The following is a 17515-nucleotide window of genomic DNA, read 5'->3' as shown; positions in this document are numbered from 1 at the left end:
TCAGAATACAGTAGTAAATCATTTAGGTAGCAGCCATCTCCAAACAGAGGTTTCAATCTGTGAGCAATAAGAAGAAACTCATATCCGAAATTGGACTTCTACAGAAGTTTTTTCATTTTGGAAACACTGTTTGTCCTCTTCATAATAATTTATTACTCATTACTTTGCCCAATCATCTCATACACTATATAGTAATATCATTTTTCCATAAATAAAAAAATGAAACAGTAAACAGTGCAGAAGAAAACAGATAAAGAATAAAATGTTAATTTCAAAAAGAGGAAAAAAAAGTTTGATTAGTATTGCACACCATAATAATATGATGTCTTTAGACATACTTCTGTAGAGTAACATCATTTTTCACTGTCTAATGAAGTGCATTGCATTTGTCAAACATAGCATAATACTTTTATATGTCATATTGATTTTTAACTCGATCCTGGATTTTTGAAAGTTAAAAAGAGAAAAATTAAACATAATCACAGAAAATATGGCATGTCTACATGTATACACACAGGTAACTGTCTATTTTGCTTTTCAGATGTGCCATACAAAGTTTATTCAGCGTCTTCACCTAATTCCATAGGATGAGAACAGGAATAATTTTGTTATTAGGAATTTGAAACAATAAGGCTCCTTAAAATCTCACATAGTCTAAAGTCCTGCATCTGAAAATGTATTCAGAATTGACTCAAGAAAGATATGGTAGCATATGAAATGAAATCAAAACTCTGTTGGCATCTTATTTTATCTAGGCGACCTTTGGAAAATGTTCCATCAGTCAGTTTAGAAACTGGTCATGATGGAGATAATTTGAGTCATTCTGAGCAGTTATTTATTCTCCTTTCATAGTCCTGAATTTTCTGACTTGGAATGCTGGTTTCCTTCTTCAGTCTAAAGATATTTCACTTGTTTGTCAAATTAAATTAGCCTGGTTAATGGAATTACCCCTGTTGAGTCAATGCCTGCGTTCTGCTTACTGCTGTTGGTACAGGCCCCTGCAAACCTAACCAGTAAAATGAAGGTACAGTACTGGCAATGAACTCATAAATGAATTAGAGATAATAAAAAGTATTACATCTTTATCATTTTTAATTGCAAGTAAAACAATAAATAAAGAGAAAAGCATTGCATATAACTAACTGAAATAACCAAGCCAACACATTTGCCAATAAAATGCCAGTTAGCACTAAGACAAGCTGGAAGAAGGGTAATGGAATGACACCTGTTATTACATGAGTAATAACATCTGCTTGCATTGTTTATAATCTTCATTAATATAGGTAAAATAAAATACATTCAATTTTAAAGTACTGTTCTCAAATTCTATGCAGGTTAATGTCAACTGAATGTATAAAATTTGTATTTCAAGTCAGAAAAAATAAAAGGAATCTCTGCACTGTTTCTAACTAATAAAAGCAGATAAGGTATATAGACAATCCTTTTGTACAGTGGCATCATACATATACCCCTGTAACAAAACCATGTAGAAATTTGATGGACACCAATATAATTCATCACAAAATAGCTTTATTTTTATTCATTTTTATGCAGGTCACATGAGGTGCACTATGCCGTAAACATCAAACAATGTCCTATTTGACTATTTGGCACACATTCATGCACTTAAGAATTTTTTTAAACAGATATGGTATCTGCAATAAGTTTTTAAAAAGGCAAGAATTCCTTGCAGCTGTCAACCTTTATTTTGGCAGATGTATAAACAAAAATTATATTTAAAAAATACTAAAAATGTTTCCAACAAAGTAATTTATTCTGTTAAAGCAATATATAATGGAAAAAAATACAAATGGCACCAATATAAATAAAATGAACTTGTGCTTTTATGTAGTAATGTATTGTAATTTCTGGAAACATGCTCAAACTTTTATTAAAGACACCTCAATTTTTTGTGGTACTTTTTTAAACACATACAGAGACTAAACAAGCAAGATGCCAGTGAAACACAGTCTTCATTATGTACTATTCATCACTGACACACTTCCCTCTAAAAGATATCTTGTTTTTATTGGTGTGTTGAAAAACTTGAATTACTAATTACACTTCAAGAATTTACTGTAAATATATTAAGTAAAGACTTGTGTAGGCACATACAAAGAATATATGATGCATCTATCAGATATGCTTATTTTTACTTCATTATCTAAAAGACCAAATTATGAGTTAATTTCAAATGGCAAAATTGTGGACTCAGACTTTTTGACTTAACATCAATTAATCAACCAAATATCTATATTTACAGATCCGTAGTTACTGTGCATGCATTTGTTTAACATTCACATTTGAATTTCAAGACTTTGAAAACTAAAGGTTTCAAATTCAAGACTCCAAAAACTGAAGAAGCCTTTAAATCAGTTCAAAACATAGCGTCATAATCAGTGATAAATGAAAATCTAAAATTTTACAATATTTACAAGTAGGCTTATTTTACTCACAGTGTGTACGATAAAGATATTGAAAAATATAGCTGAAATATGTATGGGAAATAACCACATTAGTCAGTTTGAGGTAAATCACAGACAATATACCTCCAAAAACACAATAATTGTGATGTTCCCAAATTCCTACCTAATTTTTAACCCTTTGAAATTCCACAACATTCTATAATTGGGTACATTTATGTCTAAGGGATATATGCAAGATCACATATGTTAAAAAAAAAACCACTTAAGGTATTTTCTCAAAATTTTGTCTTCCTTAACTGGAGGGAATAATAAAAAGCTTAGGTATAATGAGGCTGCTTTTTAGGAAGACATTTACTATTTAGGTTGAGAGACTTAAAATTAATAACCAAAGAGAGCTTACTTTAAATCTGATTTAAAGTGAAGGATAAGAAAAATTCAAAATTCTATTCAAACATTTAACAAAAAGAATGTGAAAATATGATGTAGGTTTATATAGCTACAAGCTCGTACATACATACATTCTGGAGATTTTATTTTTCCAATTAAGTAATGCAATGCCTTTTTTAGATTCCTTCTACCGATACATTTACTTTTAACATGCATGTAGAGGGACATATAAAGTACCCTGTACATATAATGAGCAAGAACCTCACCTTTAATAATTACAGGTCAGGTTTCCTGCGTTGCTTGAAACACACAGGGAGCGTAACACTTTAAGAAGCAATTTACAGAGCCCTTTCTATTTTCCAACTGGTGTGATCACCTATGGCATGAACATAGGGTAAAATGCCATACATTAGTCGTACAGCCACTTCTTTGACACTCAACAAACGGCATGAATGTTTAAGTTACATTAGGCAAACTATGGTCAAAAGGATGTTAATAGGTGACCATATTTTCTATTAATCAAATGTTTTTTCTGCTGCTTTTGTGTAATTTCTGAATCAAATCATTTCCTCTTTCAAAATGGGTTCTGAAGTTCAGTCCTGCATACACCTGCAGCTTTAAGTTTTCATTCCAACCAGTTTCTCAAATCAATGGGTTGGTCTTTGTTCTAATTGTTTAACAGGCTTACATTTCGTCTTCTTCATTTATATTGCATTACTAAAAATGTATTTGTATGATATTTACATATAAAATACATTCAGAAATATGTCTTTTTGCCATGGCTTAAGTGCTTCAGTTTTGTTTACCATAGTCTTTTAATTCGCCTTTTTCTATGGAGTTTTCTGCCATTATTGAATCCACATAAAGCCAATCAGTGATGAGCAATGCAGACACAGGTTCACTTAAATAGTACAGTTGAGCAGTTTTCTCAGTGCCATATTTACTTATGTGCTTATTAGTATAAAATGTTTTAAATAATCTGTATATTAAAAGAGTGAAATCTTAAAAAGAAAGAAAAGCTAAACTGACTTACCACAGTGTAAAATACATTAATGCTTGCTGTAATGAAATAAACAATTAAGCAAACCCATTTTGCAATCCTTGATGCAAAAATGTCAGAAACCTAGAAATAACAGCTTGCTTAATAAAGCATGGAGTCTAGTTAAAGTAGAAGATTGGAAAAACACCTGCAGTTATAGTGGTCCCCATGACTGAATTTGAGAACCATCGACTTAAGCCTTTTCCTATTTATTGGCACACAAAGGAAAATGACAATAAAGTAGCTGAACCCCTTTAGTATTTAGCTATTTGAAATCATGTCATTAATTGTTAATATTTTAATATATGCAGAATAAAGCAGCAAATGAAACAGAAAAAGGAAATCTAAAAAGAAAAAAGAATAACAAAGTATGTGTTTAAAACTGCAGCAAAAAATTAAATTTCTGTGTTTTTCTAAATGTAAAAATGCAAAAAGAAAGAAGTCAGCTAATTAAATAATTAGATCAATTAGTAAAGGTGACTCCTTACTGCTATGAATTAAATTCTGCTCCACAGTGGTACTCCAGGACAGAACTTGAGAACTACTGCTGTAGTCTTACATATTTACCATTTTTTTCTATTTTGTAATCATGTTAAAATGCAGACATCAAATCAGTAAATGTAGTATATTCCAGCTGCACTTTACATTGTCTCTTATTACCATGTAATTACCTGTCAAAGAACACTGTAACTAGGCATTATTACTAAATATGTAGTTAATAACTCAAGAAGTGCAACAGAAAATTATGCAATCAAGTATGGAATAAGAATGAGAAATCTGTACATAACTATACTTCTAAAAAAGCTATGCAGTAAGTATATAATAATACTGCCTAGGTACAGTGCAATTAACCAGGGTTTTTACCAAGTATGTGCAGTGTTGGAGCACTTAAAGAAAAGTGTTGCCATTTTTACTTTTAGTTCTGTGATCTAATTAATTTCATAACTGGATCATAACTCCTGCATTTAACTGATCTCCATAGTGATTCAAGGTTAGACATACAGTATTGTGCTTTTTACAAAACAGATGAAAAACTATGTTGTTTCTTTTCAGCATCAATGTTTCAAATCGTTTTTGTCTTAAATAAGTACTTAAAATATTGATTAGCTCAGAAAAAAATTAAATACACTTGACACATGTAAAAGTATATTTTTAGGCAAAAACGTATTTCAATAAAATGTACACTATTCTCAAATTATTGCCAATTGCCTGTGCTGTACAAATGATTTTAAAAGCAAATAACCAACAAAACACAATTCTATGGTCTAAAGGTCACAGCAATTGTTAATATCTATGATAAATTTCTCACTATGGCTTAATTTTTAAATCAGAGATTAATTAAATATTGTTAGGCAACTGTGACTAGTTTAAGATTCTGGCTAAAATTAAAATCAGTGAAATAATTAAGTATATTGTTAGAGATGTACCTTTCTTTGAACTAGTTTTATTAATATTTAAAAACATACAATATAAGACATACTGTAAATTCAGTGCATTCTACTAATTAAATATCAATTTCAAAAACTTGGCTTTTAAGTTACAATTGATAAAAATGTTTTTGTGTATCTCACTCTCAGTGAACAGACAGTGTGCTCTAGTGGCTAAGGCACTGGAGTTTAAACCACAAGGTTCCCAGTTATATCCCTACCTCCAATTCACAGTGTGACCATAGGTGAGACACTTAACCTACTTGTGTTATGTTTTCCAAATATGTTATCAAGTGTACTGTAGACAAGGTATGGGGTATTCACTGCTGAAATTCGTTTTACATAAAAATAACAAATGGAAGTAACACAGATATGCCTGCCTGCCTTACAAACTGCATGTTTCAAAAGAATTAGCCACCTCAAAAGCTAAGTTTATTTTGGGAACCATTTCATCATGTCAACCATATGGCTTTTCGTTGAACACATTGCCACCATCCATGTGGGTACTGAATTATGCTGTAGAAAGAGGCCACTTCCTTGTGTAATGCAAAATATAAATTTCTGCTACCAAATTTGTGCACTGCTAATTTCAGAGATGTAGCATGGTTATAAGTATAATTTAATAACTGCTGTTTGGTCTGATTTTTTTCATATGCAAATCAATAGATCCATTATCTATTTGTTTTCTACAGTCCTGAGTACTTTTTTTTCTTGGCAATGTACTATATATGAAAAATGTGTACATAACACATAAATTAATTCAGTTAGAATGAAACTTAGCATAACACTGAAAGAACCAACTTTTCATTATCTGTATAGAAATGAAAAAGGGAAGGAAGTCAATAATTCTAAAACATACAGTAATTTTACATATTAAAACATGTAACTTAATGGTTTCAAAAATCATATAAAAACACATTGTTCCAAAAATAAACATAACTTGTAATACAGTAAATTCTAACTATTGACCATTTTAAAAATATATATATATATATATTAAAAAACAAACTTTCCATGAGCAAATGGTAAAAATACAGCTACAGGTTGCTCTGGAATAGCCATAATGTCACATATTAAAAATATATTTAAAATGTGCTATTGAATACAGCACTTTCAAACAGACGATTTGTGCTAATATGCTTGCGCAGGAACAGTAGATGAGGTTTTTACAAGAGCATATTCTTTACTTAATAGGATAACTTTTACTGTTAGTATATTTTGACATTAATCAAAACTGTTCATATGCTACATCTTAACATGTCTTTAAACTATTTCCATTTTAAACATGGCCATTAGAAATACACAGGTGATAAATCACTGCTATCTTTTGCATGTTGTACAAGATTAGATAAGAGAACATCACATGCTATTTATGTCTTCACTCCTTTAGCTTATGAGGTGAAGAGGATCATTCTGCTTAAGATTAGACTTAAATAGCATGGTGAACTAAATTAAAACACACATTTTAAGGTGAATCAGACAAAAGTGAAGAATGCTTAATTCTGTTTTTCAGTTATCATAGCATTACAAGGTCTTTATAAATTGATTAACAGTTTGGATTACATTTTTCAAAATGTAATAAACTCAATAATATTAGATTTCTTTGCAGCAGATGTTATTCTTTCATATTTTCAGTTCAACTTGTTAAAAGAAATCTGGATTTACAAGTGTGAAAATTAACAATTCATTTTTATAATTTAAACATAACAGTTTTGACACAAAGTCTTAACGTATCCTTCTTTAGCTTTTTAATATATATGAAAAGTCACGATAGATAGATAGATAGATAGATAGATAGATAGATAGATAGATAGATAGATAGATAGATAGACATGAAAATGAGTAAAAAGTTTGGAAATAATTTTTTGAAAATTTGTCTACACAAATGTGCATTGCTGGCACTGCAAACACTTAACAGGCAAATTGTATTTTCATGGTAGATTATGCCATAAAATTGATGTGTCATAATTACCACAAAACATATGACTTTATACCATGTAGTTGGTTCTTGCTTACTTTATGACAGGATGGCAAGAACTAATCAGTAATTCTTCACATTTGTCAGCAACATGCAATTTTAAAAGGAGTCCTTAACATTCTGTATTCGTAATGGCTTTTAGAGGTATGCCTATAATTGTCACCTTATATTTTGATCATCTGTGCATTTCAACCTCTTTGATACCTTTAGTTATAAAAATACAAGATGGTGATTTGTTTATCTGCACTTCAAAAGCTGAGTGGTCAGGTTTTTACACAGGTATAATTAAATGTCAAAATATGTACAAGATAATTGCCTTTAGTGTTTGCTGCACTGAAAAAGGTCAGCAGTGAAAACAATACTGGGAAATATGTATGAATAGTCTTTTTTAACTTATCCTCATATCTACAAGCATCTTTTATAGCATATATATACATTGTAGCGTAAAAAAGAGTCACTTTAAATTCTCTTCACAGGATAGAAGAAGCAGCAGCTGGTCAGTAGTTAGATGGCTGCCAGCAGAGCAAGCTGAGTTTAAGCAGAAGGGTACCACATGGGACTCTGGGATACACAAGGGTAAATGTTCTACTTCTAATGCAATGAAACCACCACAGTAACCACGAAAATCAAGACGGGGTGGGTTGGGTTGGGAAATACAATATTTGTGCTCACTCACGGTAGAAAACATATTCGGTGTAACTGGTCCAGATTTTGTCATCAGTTTGATCATGGGCAAAAGCACAAGTGCCCGTGGAGTTGCAGGCGACCATATGAAAACCAGCATCAGCTAGCTTGTCAAAGGCTTGCTCCAAGAAGGTGAATTTTAGGTAGTAACGGGAAGTATACCTCTCAGGTGGGCGATCTGGGTCACGGCTTTCATTCAAGGTATCGCCAAAAACTTCTTTAGCTAGAGAGGTTTTGCCACAAACCATGATCCGGGCTACACGTCTGAATTTGGCATCAGTCTGACTGTCACGCCCCAAAGTATAGGAGCCACGGTACCCAATAGTGATGAAGCCGGAACGTCGTGATTCAGAACCAACTCCTGGTGTTAAACTTGAACATGCCATAGAACCCAACGATGCAATGTTCCTAGCTGTATCTGCATTGGGTGAAGACTCTTCTGGGTCACTTTGGCAGGCATCATCACCAATGGAGTTTTGCTTACTTATTTTAGGGGTAAGCATTTTCACCAGCTCTGGCAGTATAAAATATTCAGCTTCTCTCTGCAAACGACTGCGTTCAGGAAAGTGATCAGGGAGCACCAACTGCTGATCCCGCATGTAATCTAGAATGTAACGGAACAAGAATCCATCTCGGTCCACAAAGAAACGGCCTTTTGAGTCCCTAGCAAGAGTCTTGACGTTCTTTCGGCTGAACATCTCCCAAAGCAGGGAGTCTGGAACACTTGTAAGAGTGGAGTAACGAGTAATGTACACTTGCCCACCGACATTTAATTCAATTATTTCAGGAAAACCAGATTCTTCTCCTGGCAGGCCACAACTGGCATTATCTGGTAGTGCCATTTTGACTTCACCTTAAAACAGCAGCTAAGGTTATGTTAAGAAAGCACCTCCAGTACCTCTGACAATATGTTGAAATTAATACAGCAGCCGATAAATTTACCAAGAAAATGACAGTAAGCAGTGAAAAAAGAAAATATCCAGAATTTTAGCCTACTGGTTGAGAAACAAAATACATGATTAAAAAAGAGCAAATTAAAAAAAGCCTTTTATGTTCGTCATTTTAAATGCGTTACAGATGAAGGAATAGCCAAAGTCACACCTCCCAAATTTAAGGTATTACTTTTAGACTTCAGCAGATACTACTGTTGCTTTCTAAAAGCAGAACGCCTGCTTTCAATGCAGGAAAACTTCAAGCTGAACAAATATCGAGGGTTTTTTTTCTCACCTCTAATTTATATGTTCATTTAATAAGGAAACACACGTTTGTGCAAAAGATCAATTAAAATCCATTTAAAATCTCCCTTTTTCACAGTATACTGTACTGAGTATTAATGCAAAAAGCCAAAAAAAAACACATAAAACCTTCCACAGAAGAATATCCTCCTTTTCTGTTTGAAAAAAGAAAATACAGCAAATAAAAAAATGAAACTGCAAAAAATTCTTCCGGCTCAGTTCAACGAATACCAGTCTCGAGCAGAAAATGAAACCTGCGAAACAAGGCTGGTACAAAATGTGAAAGGAGACCCACCACCCCCTCCTTCCACTTCTGTAGTCCTCGGATTTCTTTAGCTTTGGGAGCAAAAAGACGAATCCTTTTCATAAAATAATTCACCCTCAGCTCTGAAAAAAATACATAAAAAGAAGAACAAACATTTTCAAAATCAATTGTTAATATTCTTTAAGAGAGGATAAGTGCGCTATTTTCCTTTCTTTCAGCGGCTTTACCTCGCAGGTTGCTCTTTCCCTGAGCTCTCCTCTGTTTTCTGCTCAGCTGGGCACTGGAGGGATTTTACACTTCTTATGATCGCTCAACTCCGCCCCCTCACGGCCTCCTGATGACGTCACGTGGCAGCAGTCGCCCGCCTTGACAGACTCACACTTGGCTCAGAGGAGAAGCAGAAGGGGCACATGTTCTTCTAATAGCGGAGCTATATAGGCATTCTCGAGAAAAAGAAAGAAAAAAGAAAGCTTTGTCATTTCAGGTGCGAGTATGCAGTGATAGTATTTTTTTCCTTCTTATTATTGAGGTAGACACTTAGGTCCCTTGTAGCGACAATTACATTTGACTTCTTAAATGGTTTCACTGAAGCGAGAGCCCTTAGTTTCTGCCAACCATTTACTTATCAGCTGCGAAGACTATCCTTTTTAATCGATTACAATGGAAAAAAAAAACAAAAAAACTTCTGTTCGAACGAGTCCAACGAGTAGTTATTACATGCTATAAAGGCTTACATTTTATAATTAATAGAAATTGTTATTGTTATTATTAATAATAACAGTATTACAGTTATAGCTTATATAAAATGTGTCACTAGATCATGGAATCCAAATACAATTTGCTAAACTTTTATTAAAACGAGCATGTATTAATAAATTGAACTCTTAAACACAATACTGCAAAGCACATAAAAGCCTGTTACAATCTAAATATCACTACGTAGGTAATGCCTAAAGCTGGCAAAGAATGACCACATTTTCATAAGGTAATAAAGTGTTGTTTATTCTGAAATGCATGAGTATACATATATAACCGTCAGTAGAAAGTGATGTATTAAACTGACACACCTGATGAAGATAAAACATCTGAAATGTTGTGTTTCCTGATGTTTTTATCTATATAACTATTAATAACTTTACCGTTTTTGTACATAAAAATGTACTTTGTGGAAGATCCAAAATACTTACAATAATGCTGATTATACTAAAAGGTATCAAGAGCGGCCTTTGGGGGTGGCAAGTAGGGCGTCCGCCCCAGGCCCCTCGACTAAGGGGTCTCCGCTTTTGAGGTCCGCGTGTCCCGTTCGAGCGGATTTCTCAAGTTATATTCTCCAATTATATTTTGATAAAGTCCACATGTTATCTTGCAAAAATGTTACTGATTACTGTAATGGAAAAATCCGGCGTATGTTAACATTATTTGTATTAAATTTGCGCGCAAGTATATACAGTCCACAGATACCGGTAACAGCGTTTGACGTAACCGGCCCCGCGTGGGGTTGGTCAGCCATAGGCCCCACACACCCCTTAATCTACCTCTGGCGTAAATTATGTGTAAAATACGATGACATGCTATGAGAGACTATAAGAATGAGAAAACGCTGTTGCATCCAGCAGAAAACGACATGAATTTGTAGGGAGCATTACATCTATATGTGAAGATATTCCTTTGTTATTTTAAACCTGCAACCCCAAGCAGCAGTTTTTCTTTATTATTATTTTCTTTATTTATTTAGTTCCTTCTTTTTTTCTTTCTTTTTCACTTAAGTGTTATTTATTAAAAATCGTTTAACTGTAAGATGGCTCAAGGCAAAACAGAAATATTGTGATTAAAGGCTGTTATCAGAGAAGAGCAATAATAAAAAATAAAAAGAAAAGTTTATACACCAAATTGGATTTGAATTGTTTTTTCGTGTTATTACAGTGGCCTCTACTGGTTATTTTCAATAGAAAGCAAGTATAGTATACAGTGTAAAAAGATTTACTTAAAAAGACAGATTTGATCTAGAAAGGTGCTTTGTGAATAATAATTATATTGTTAAATTTCAGAGTTAATGTGTAAATTAAACAAGTTAGGCAATGTACACATTGCGTGACATTCAGGTACGTTAGGAGAATAAGTTAACTGATATGAAAGGTGGAGTATTTCACATTTTATTTATTAGAACCAAGAATCAGTTGTTATATTTTTATAAAAAAATTTGTAACAACAAAAGTAACAGCGCTAGCAGAAAGTAATTACACATTCATTTTAATAGCTCTTTACATTGGAGTTAAAAACGGAGAACAAACAGGCTTGTGGTGGCTGAATAGCTTAAACAACAGATTGCAATTCAAGTTATGTGAAAATGCCATCGATTGATGTATGTAAGAGGTGGAGGATCTGTGACTAACTGTTGTTCAATTTTTGAAACAACATTTTTCAAAGTATGCGCAATTGAGTACTATGCAACAATTACCATTTGAAAGATATCTATTAATATAAAATAACCAATACTATTGTAAAATGAGTATCAGTATTAGCCTATGAAAGGAGAAAAGCAACTGAAGTAAGATTCTAGTTACCAATATTAGTTGAAACATAGTAATTCATTAAAACTATATAAATAATAATTTGGAAAGGAACTGAATTAATGCGAATGGTACACTATGGACAAGAAGTTCAGGGGCTTGCCGCGGTTTTCCGTGTATAAATGGAACTGAAAGGCCAGGGGCTTAAGTCATTGATGCTTCCCACCTCCGCCACTGTCCACATCTAAGCCCGTCTTATGTTTGTATCATTTAGGGCGGCCTCGCCTTTCCTGTGATATTAATAAGTTCAATTAGCATTTAGCTACAGCTTGATAACGTCGGCTATTTACAATAATAATTTGCAGATAATATTGTTAAATAAATTCAGTCGTGTATATATATTTATGCTTGCATAATTGCCTTCTCCTTTCATGTATTTCCAGAGAACTGACATTTTTGTGCTTTGTTAACTTAACCTAAAGCAGCAGGAGAAGGGTGATGCTGCAGAAGCTGTTTGCTCGCGCAGGCGTGCTTTGCCTGGCGTTTGACTCGGCTCACATTGAGCATCCAAGGAGCTGTCAGACGAGTAAAAGAGGAAAATATACAGAATATACAAGTTCTAACAACTGTTCTCTAGGAAAAATGGAAACAGCAGACTAATTGTGAATTTCCCCTTGGGAATAATAAAGTATCTATCTATCTATCTATCTATCTATCTATCTATCTATCTATCTATCTATCTATCTATCTATCTATCTATCTATCTATCTATCTATCTATCTATCTATCTAATTCCTATAAGTCTCACAGATCGTTTCTCTGTTTAAATTACGAGTTCGCAGATTCGCCAAATCTAATCAATCGGAAATTTTTAAATTTTAAAACTTCGCACATTGTGATATTTTTACTTATTCTTGCTAAAACTGAACCGTCTAGACAGATTTCGTTGAAGATTAAGTGTGCACACCTCAACAAAACTGGTGAACTATGAGCCGAGTTGTTTCATGCAGACAGACATACAGACAGACTTTTGCACAGATGGACTTTTGCGTAGATGCTGCTTTCATGCATTATATTCAAACGCGCATTAAACAAAATGTACATTTTAACATCTGATCAACCTTTCTTTAAACTGTAACCCACATACCATATTTGTTTTTATGACACATAAAACGTCTATCCAGAAGTTACTATTTTACGTTGCATTTATTTTTATGCAATATATTTCAGAAAAAAAGTGATGAGAAAATAAATAAAAACATAACAACAAACAAATGAAACATGCACATTTTCATCACTATATTTAAACTTCAATATAAGGAGTGAGAAAGGTAAGTGTCACTCTCTATTGGGAGATACCTCCCTGGAGCACAGGGCTATCCCTTAAGGAAATTATGAAGAACTCCAAATGCCACACAGTATACTCTTCTCTCTTTACAGGGGAGGCCTAAGAATATCCAGAGGAAGACACACTCAGCTGAGCTGATGGTAATGCATAAGTGTTTGCCAAATCCATGAAAGTAACTACTACAGTGTAAACTCCTCCTCCTGGTCAGATAACTCCAGCACAATATAAAAGGAGCTCAGCACAATGTGTTAGAAGTTTCAAAATTGTACTGTACTCTATTATTTAGAATGGAAAATGCTCTGAAATAGCCATAAGTGAATTTTGTGTTCTTTGTATGGACTGAGTGATTCAAAATGTTATGGTACAATTGTTGACAAAGTCAAAAAGGAGTATCACTCCTGCTCCTTATGAAACTACATTTGCTTCCTATAAGCTTTATTATTGACTTCAATATGCTTTCATTAGTTTATACATCTCTCTATGATTTATCTCCTGAATATAACAGAAACTGTTTAGCCCTATATCAGCCCAAAGGACTGTCTTTATTCCAGATATGCTTCATTTGTATCCATTTCATCAGTTCATTTTAAATTTAGGGGAGAGACTGCATCTCCTTATTATCCATCCATCCATTATCCAACCCGCTGAATCCGAACACAGGGTCACGGGGGTCTGCTGGAGCCAATCGCAGCCAACATAGGGCACAAGGCAGGAACCGATCCCGGGCAGGCTGCCAACCCACCGCAGATCTCCTTATTATGCTATAAGATTATGAAACTCTTTGCCACAGCAGTTAAGAAACGTCTGTACTCTTAGAATATACTTTTTAAATTTCATTTAACATATACTGTTATTGTTTTAATTTTTTATGATCTTAATTTATTATTACGATTACAGTGATCCCTCGCTATATCGCGCTTCGCCTTTCGCGGCTTCACTCTATCGCGGATTTTATATGTAAGCATATTTAAATATATATCGTGGATTTTTTGGTGGTTCGCGGATTTCTGCGGACAATGGGTCTTTTAATTTCTGGTACACGCTTCCTCAGTCGGTTTGCCCAGTTGATTTCATACAAGGGACGCTATTGGCAGATGGCTGAGAAGCTACCCAACTTACTTTTCTCTCTCTCTCTCTCTCTCTTTCTTGCGCTGACTTTTTCTGATCCTGACGTAGGGGGATTGAGCAGGGGGGCTGTTCGCACACCTAGACGATACGGATGCTCGTCTAAAAATGCTGAAAGATTATCTTCACGTTGGCTACCTTCTGTGCAGCTGCTTCGTGAAGTGACATGCTGCACAGTGCTTTGCATACTTAAAAGCACGAAGGGCACCTATTGATTTTTTTATCTGTCTCTCTCTCTCTCTCTCTCTGCTCCTGACGGAGGAGGTGTGAGCTGCCACCTTCAACAGCTTTGTGCCGCGGTGCTTCGCATACTTAAAAGCCAAACAGCCCTATTGATTTGTTTGCTCCTTTGAAGAGGAAGATATGTTTGCATTCTTTTAATTGTGAGACTGAACTGTCATCTCTGTCTTGTCATGGAGCACAGTTTAAACTTTTGAAAAAGAGACAAATGTTTGTTTGCAGTGTTTGAATAACGTTCCTGTCTCTCTACAACCTCCTGTGTTTCTGCGCAAATCTGTGACCCAAGCATGACAATATAAAAATAACCATATAAACATATGGTTTCTACTTTGCGGATTTTCTTATTTCGCGGGTGGCTCTGGAACGCAATCCCCGCGATGGAGGAGGGATTACTGTATACTTGTTAGAGAAGAGACACAGTACCAAAGGAGTTCAGTCATCATCTCAGGTCACTGGATAGCATCCATGTCTCGCAACAATATAGAAAAAACAGGAAGAACCAGGACTCTAAAGACTTGGACCAAAGATATTGGGAGTGCCACACACCCTTTTCTAGCGACCTCATAACCTCCCAAGCTCTCCCAATCTGTCTAGTGACTTCATAGGAAGAGTCACCAGAGACGCAAATGTCACTGCTGAGGTTAGTAAACCCCTCGACAAGGTCAACACTCTCTCTACCGACAGAAACACTGCTGATGGCTGTGCCAAAGAGGTCATTAAAGGCCTGGGTCTTGGTTTTTATCCAGGACATTCACAAGCCCACTCAAACTCCTCGCTCAGTCTCTTGAGAGCTCCGATCAGAGCCTCCATTGACTCTGTAAAGATTGCAGCATCATCAGTAAAGTCAAGATTAGTGAATCTTTCTTCACCAACAGATGGCCTACAGCCAGTGGACTCCACGGCCCTGCCACACACCCAGTCCATGCAAGCATTTAACAGAGTAGGAGCAAATAGGAGCACACCCCTGACGAACATTACCTGCATTGTGAGAGAGCGTCAGTTATGGCACTACAGCCATGTGTCGCAATTCCCAGATGGTGATCCAGCTCGCAGGATCCTCACTGTTGTGAGAAAACCCTCACACACAAAGGGATAATGCATAAACTCCACACAGGCAGTGCATGAGCTTTGATTCAAACCCATGACTTTGAAGATGTGAGGCAGCAGCACTAACTACTGCACCATAAACTGATGTTCCACAATACTTAGTGGGTGGCACAGTGGCGCAGTGGGTAGTGCTGCTGCCTCGCAGTTGGGAGACCTGGGGACCCGGGTTCGCTTCCCGGGCCCTCCCTGCGTGGAGTTTGCATGTTCTCCCCATGTCTGCGTGGGTTTCCTCCGGGTGCTCCGGTTTCCTCCCACAGTCCAAAGGCATGCAGGTTAGGTGGATTGGTGATTCTAAATTGGCCCTAGTGTGTGCTTGGTGTTTGTGTGTGTCCTGCGGTTGGTTGGCACCCTGCCCAGGATTGGTTCGTGCCCTGTGTTGGCTGGGATTGACTCCAGCAGACCCCCGTGACCCTGTGTTCGGATTCAACGGGTTGGAAAATGGATGGATGGACAATACTTAGTGGAATAGAATGAATTTTCATTGGTGGGCAAAGAGAGTGATCTGTTTGTCTGTTCACCTACAGTATTTAGACAACCTGTTAACTCCCATTTAACTTTTACAATACATATAGTGGAGGAGGCTGGAAGCATTGCCACACCCACCACACGACAAACCACCTGGACTGGGACCAGAGTGCAATGGGTGACATCCCAGCACCACAGTGGAACAATGTGAAGTTTTTTATGGTGGCTGAAGTGCTGATCCTGCCACCACCCACCCAAGTTGTAAGTTGGAGGACATACTTGCAGGGCTGAATGCAGATTAAAGTTATACCCAGGACGAAGCAATTAAAAGTTAAGAGTCTTGCTCAATGGAGTACAGTCACTTCTAGCGTTTATAGGGTTCGAGCTGGCAACCTTCTGATTGTCAGTACAGATCCCTAGCATCAAAGCCACCACTCCATCTTAATATCTGCATGCATATATACATACAGTATATGTATATATTGTGACGAATGGCGGCTGGCACCATTACCCGTTCGGATGCCTCTGTAATGGAAGGACAGGAAGAGATGACTTATGAAAGGGCACTATCTCCCCCAAACTGTTAATTGGCAGCACCCCTGGATTGCAACAACACCTCAGATTTCCACAGGGCCGTATAGGAATTACTGTTTTTCGGCACAAGTCTATTGGGTTCTGTGGATGCCACCAGGGGGAGCTGTGGGAGCTGCATAGCCCTATCTTAGGCTTCCGCCACACCTGGGAGTAATTCCAGACCTCCCTAATAAGCCACCTGGAATGCTCCTGGGTGCAGCTTGAGAGAGGCCAGCTGCCTCACAGAGACAAGCCAGACTTGGGAGAAAGAGGGATGAAGCTTGCCTGTGGATGTGACTTAAAGAGAAAGACAAGGAGAAGAAAAGTGTTGTGTTGCATTGTGTCATTTGCACTAGTTGCACTGTGCATTCCTCTGGGGAGCAAGGGAAAGTGGTTCTCCACTTGTAAATAAACATTTTTGAGTAGAGACTTGTGACTGTTGTATTGGGTGTTTGGGGAGCTGTGCGCCCCCCGCATCATCACAATATATGTATATATGTCTATATTGTCATGAATAAAAAGACTTCCACAACGGAAAAAGATTTGGTGACTATCCCCGTATAATGTCCAACAGACAAAGTAAAGAAATGAATGCAAAATGTACTTTTAACAGCAATTGACAACAGAAAATACAGACATGGCATTTTTATAATGGAGTAAAATAGCAGGCGAAAATAATGTGGCAGAAGCTGATGTTGAAACTGCA

General features: G+C 35.9%; 1 protein-coding gene across 1 annotated transcript; it reads right to left on the bottom strand.

Annotated features, from left to right (window-relative positions):
• Window positions 1-1512: 1512 nt before the first annotated feature.
• Window positions 1513-9714, bottom strand: kctd12b (potassium channel tetramerisation domain containing 12b). Its single transcript, XM_051934821.1, has one exon. The coding sequence runs from the start codon at window positions 8781-8783 to the stop codon at window positions 7926-7928; it is 858 nt and encodes a 285-aa protein (XP_051790781.1). The 5' UTR covers window positions 8784-9714; the 3' UTR covers window positions 1513-7925.
• Window positions 9715-17515: the final 7801 nt, after the last annotated feature.

The sequence above is a fragment of the Erpetoichthys calabaricus genome, chromosome 12, assembly GCF_900747795.2.
Source record: "Erpetoichthys calabaricus chromosome 12, fErpCal1.3, whole genome shotgun sequence".
In the NCBI taxonomy this organism is placed as follows: domain Eukaryota; kingdom Metazoa; phylum Chordata; class Cladistia; order Polypteriformes; family Polypteridae; genus Erpetoichthys; species Erpetoichthys calabaricus.
Note: the sequence above shows the minus strand (reverse complement) of the source record. Positions and strands in the feature narration are given on the sequence as shown.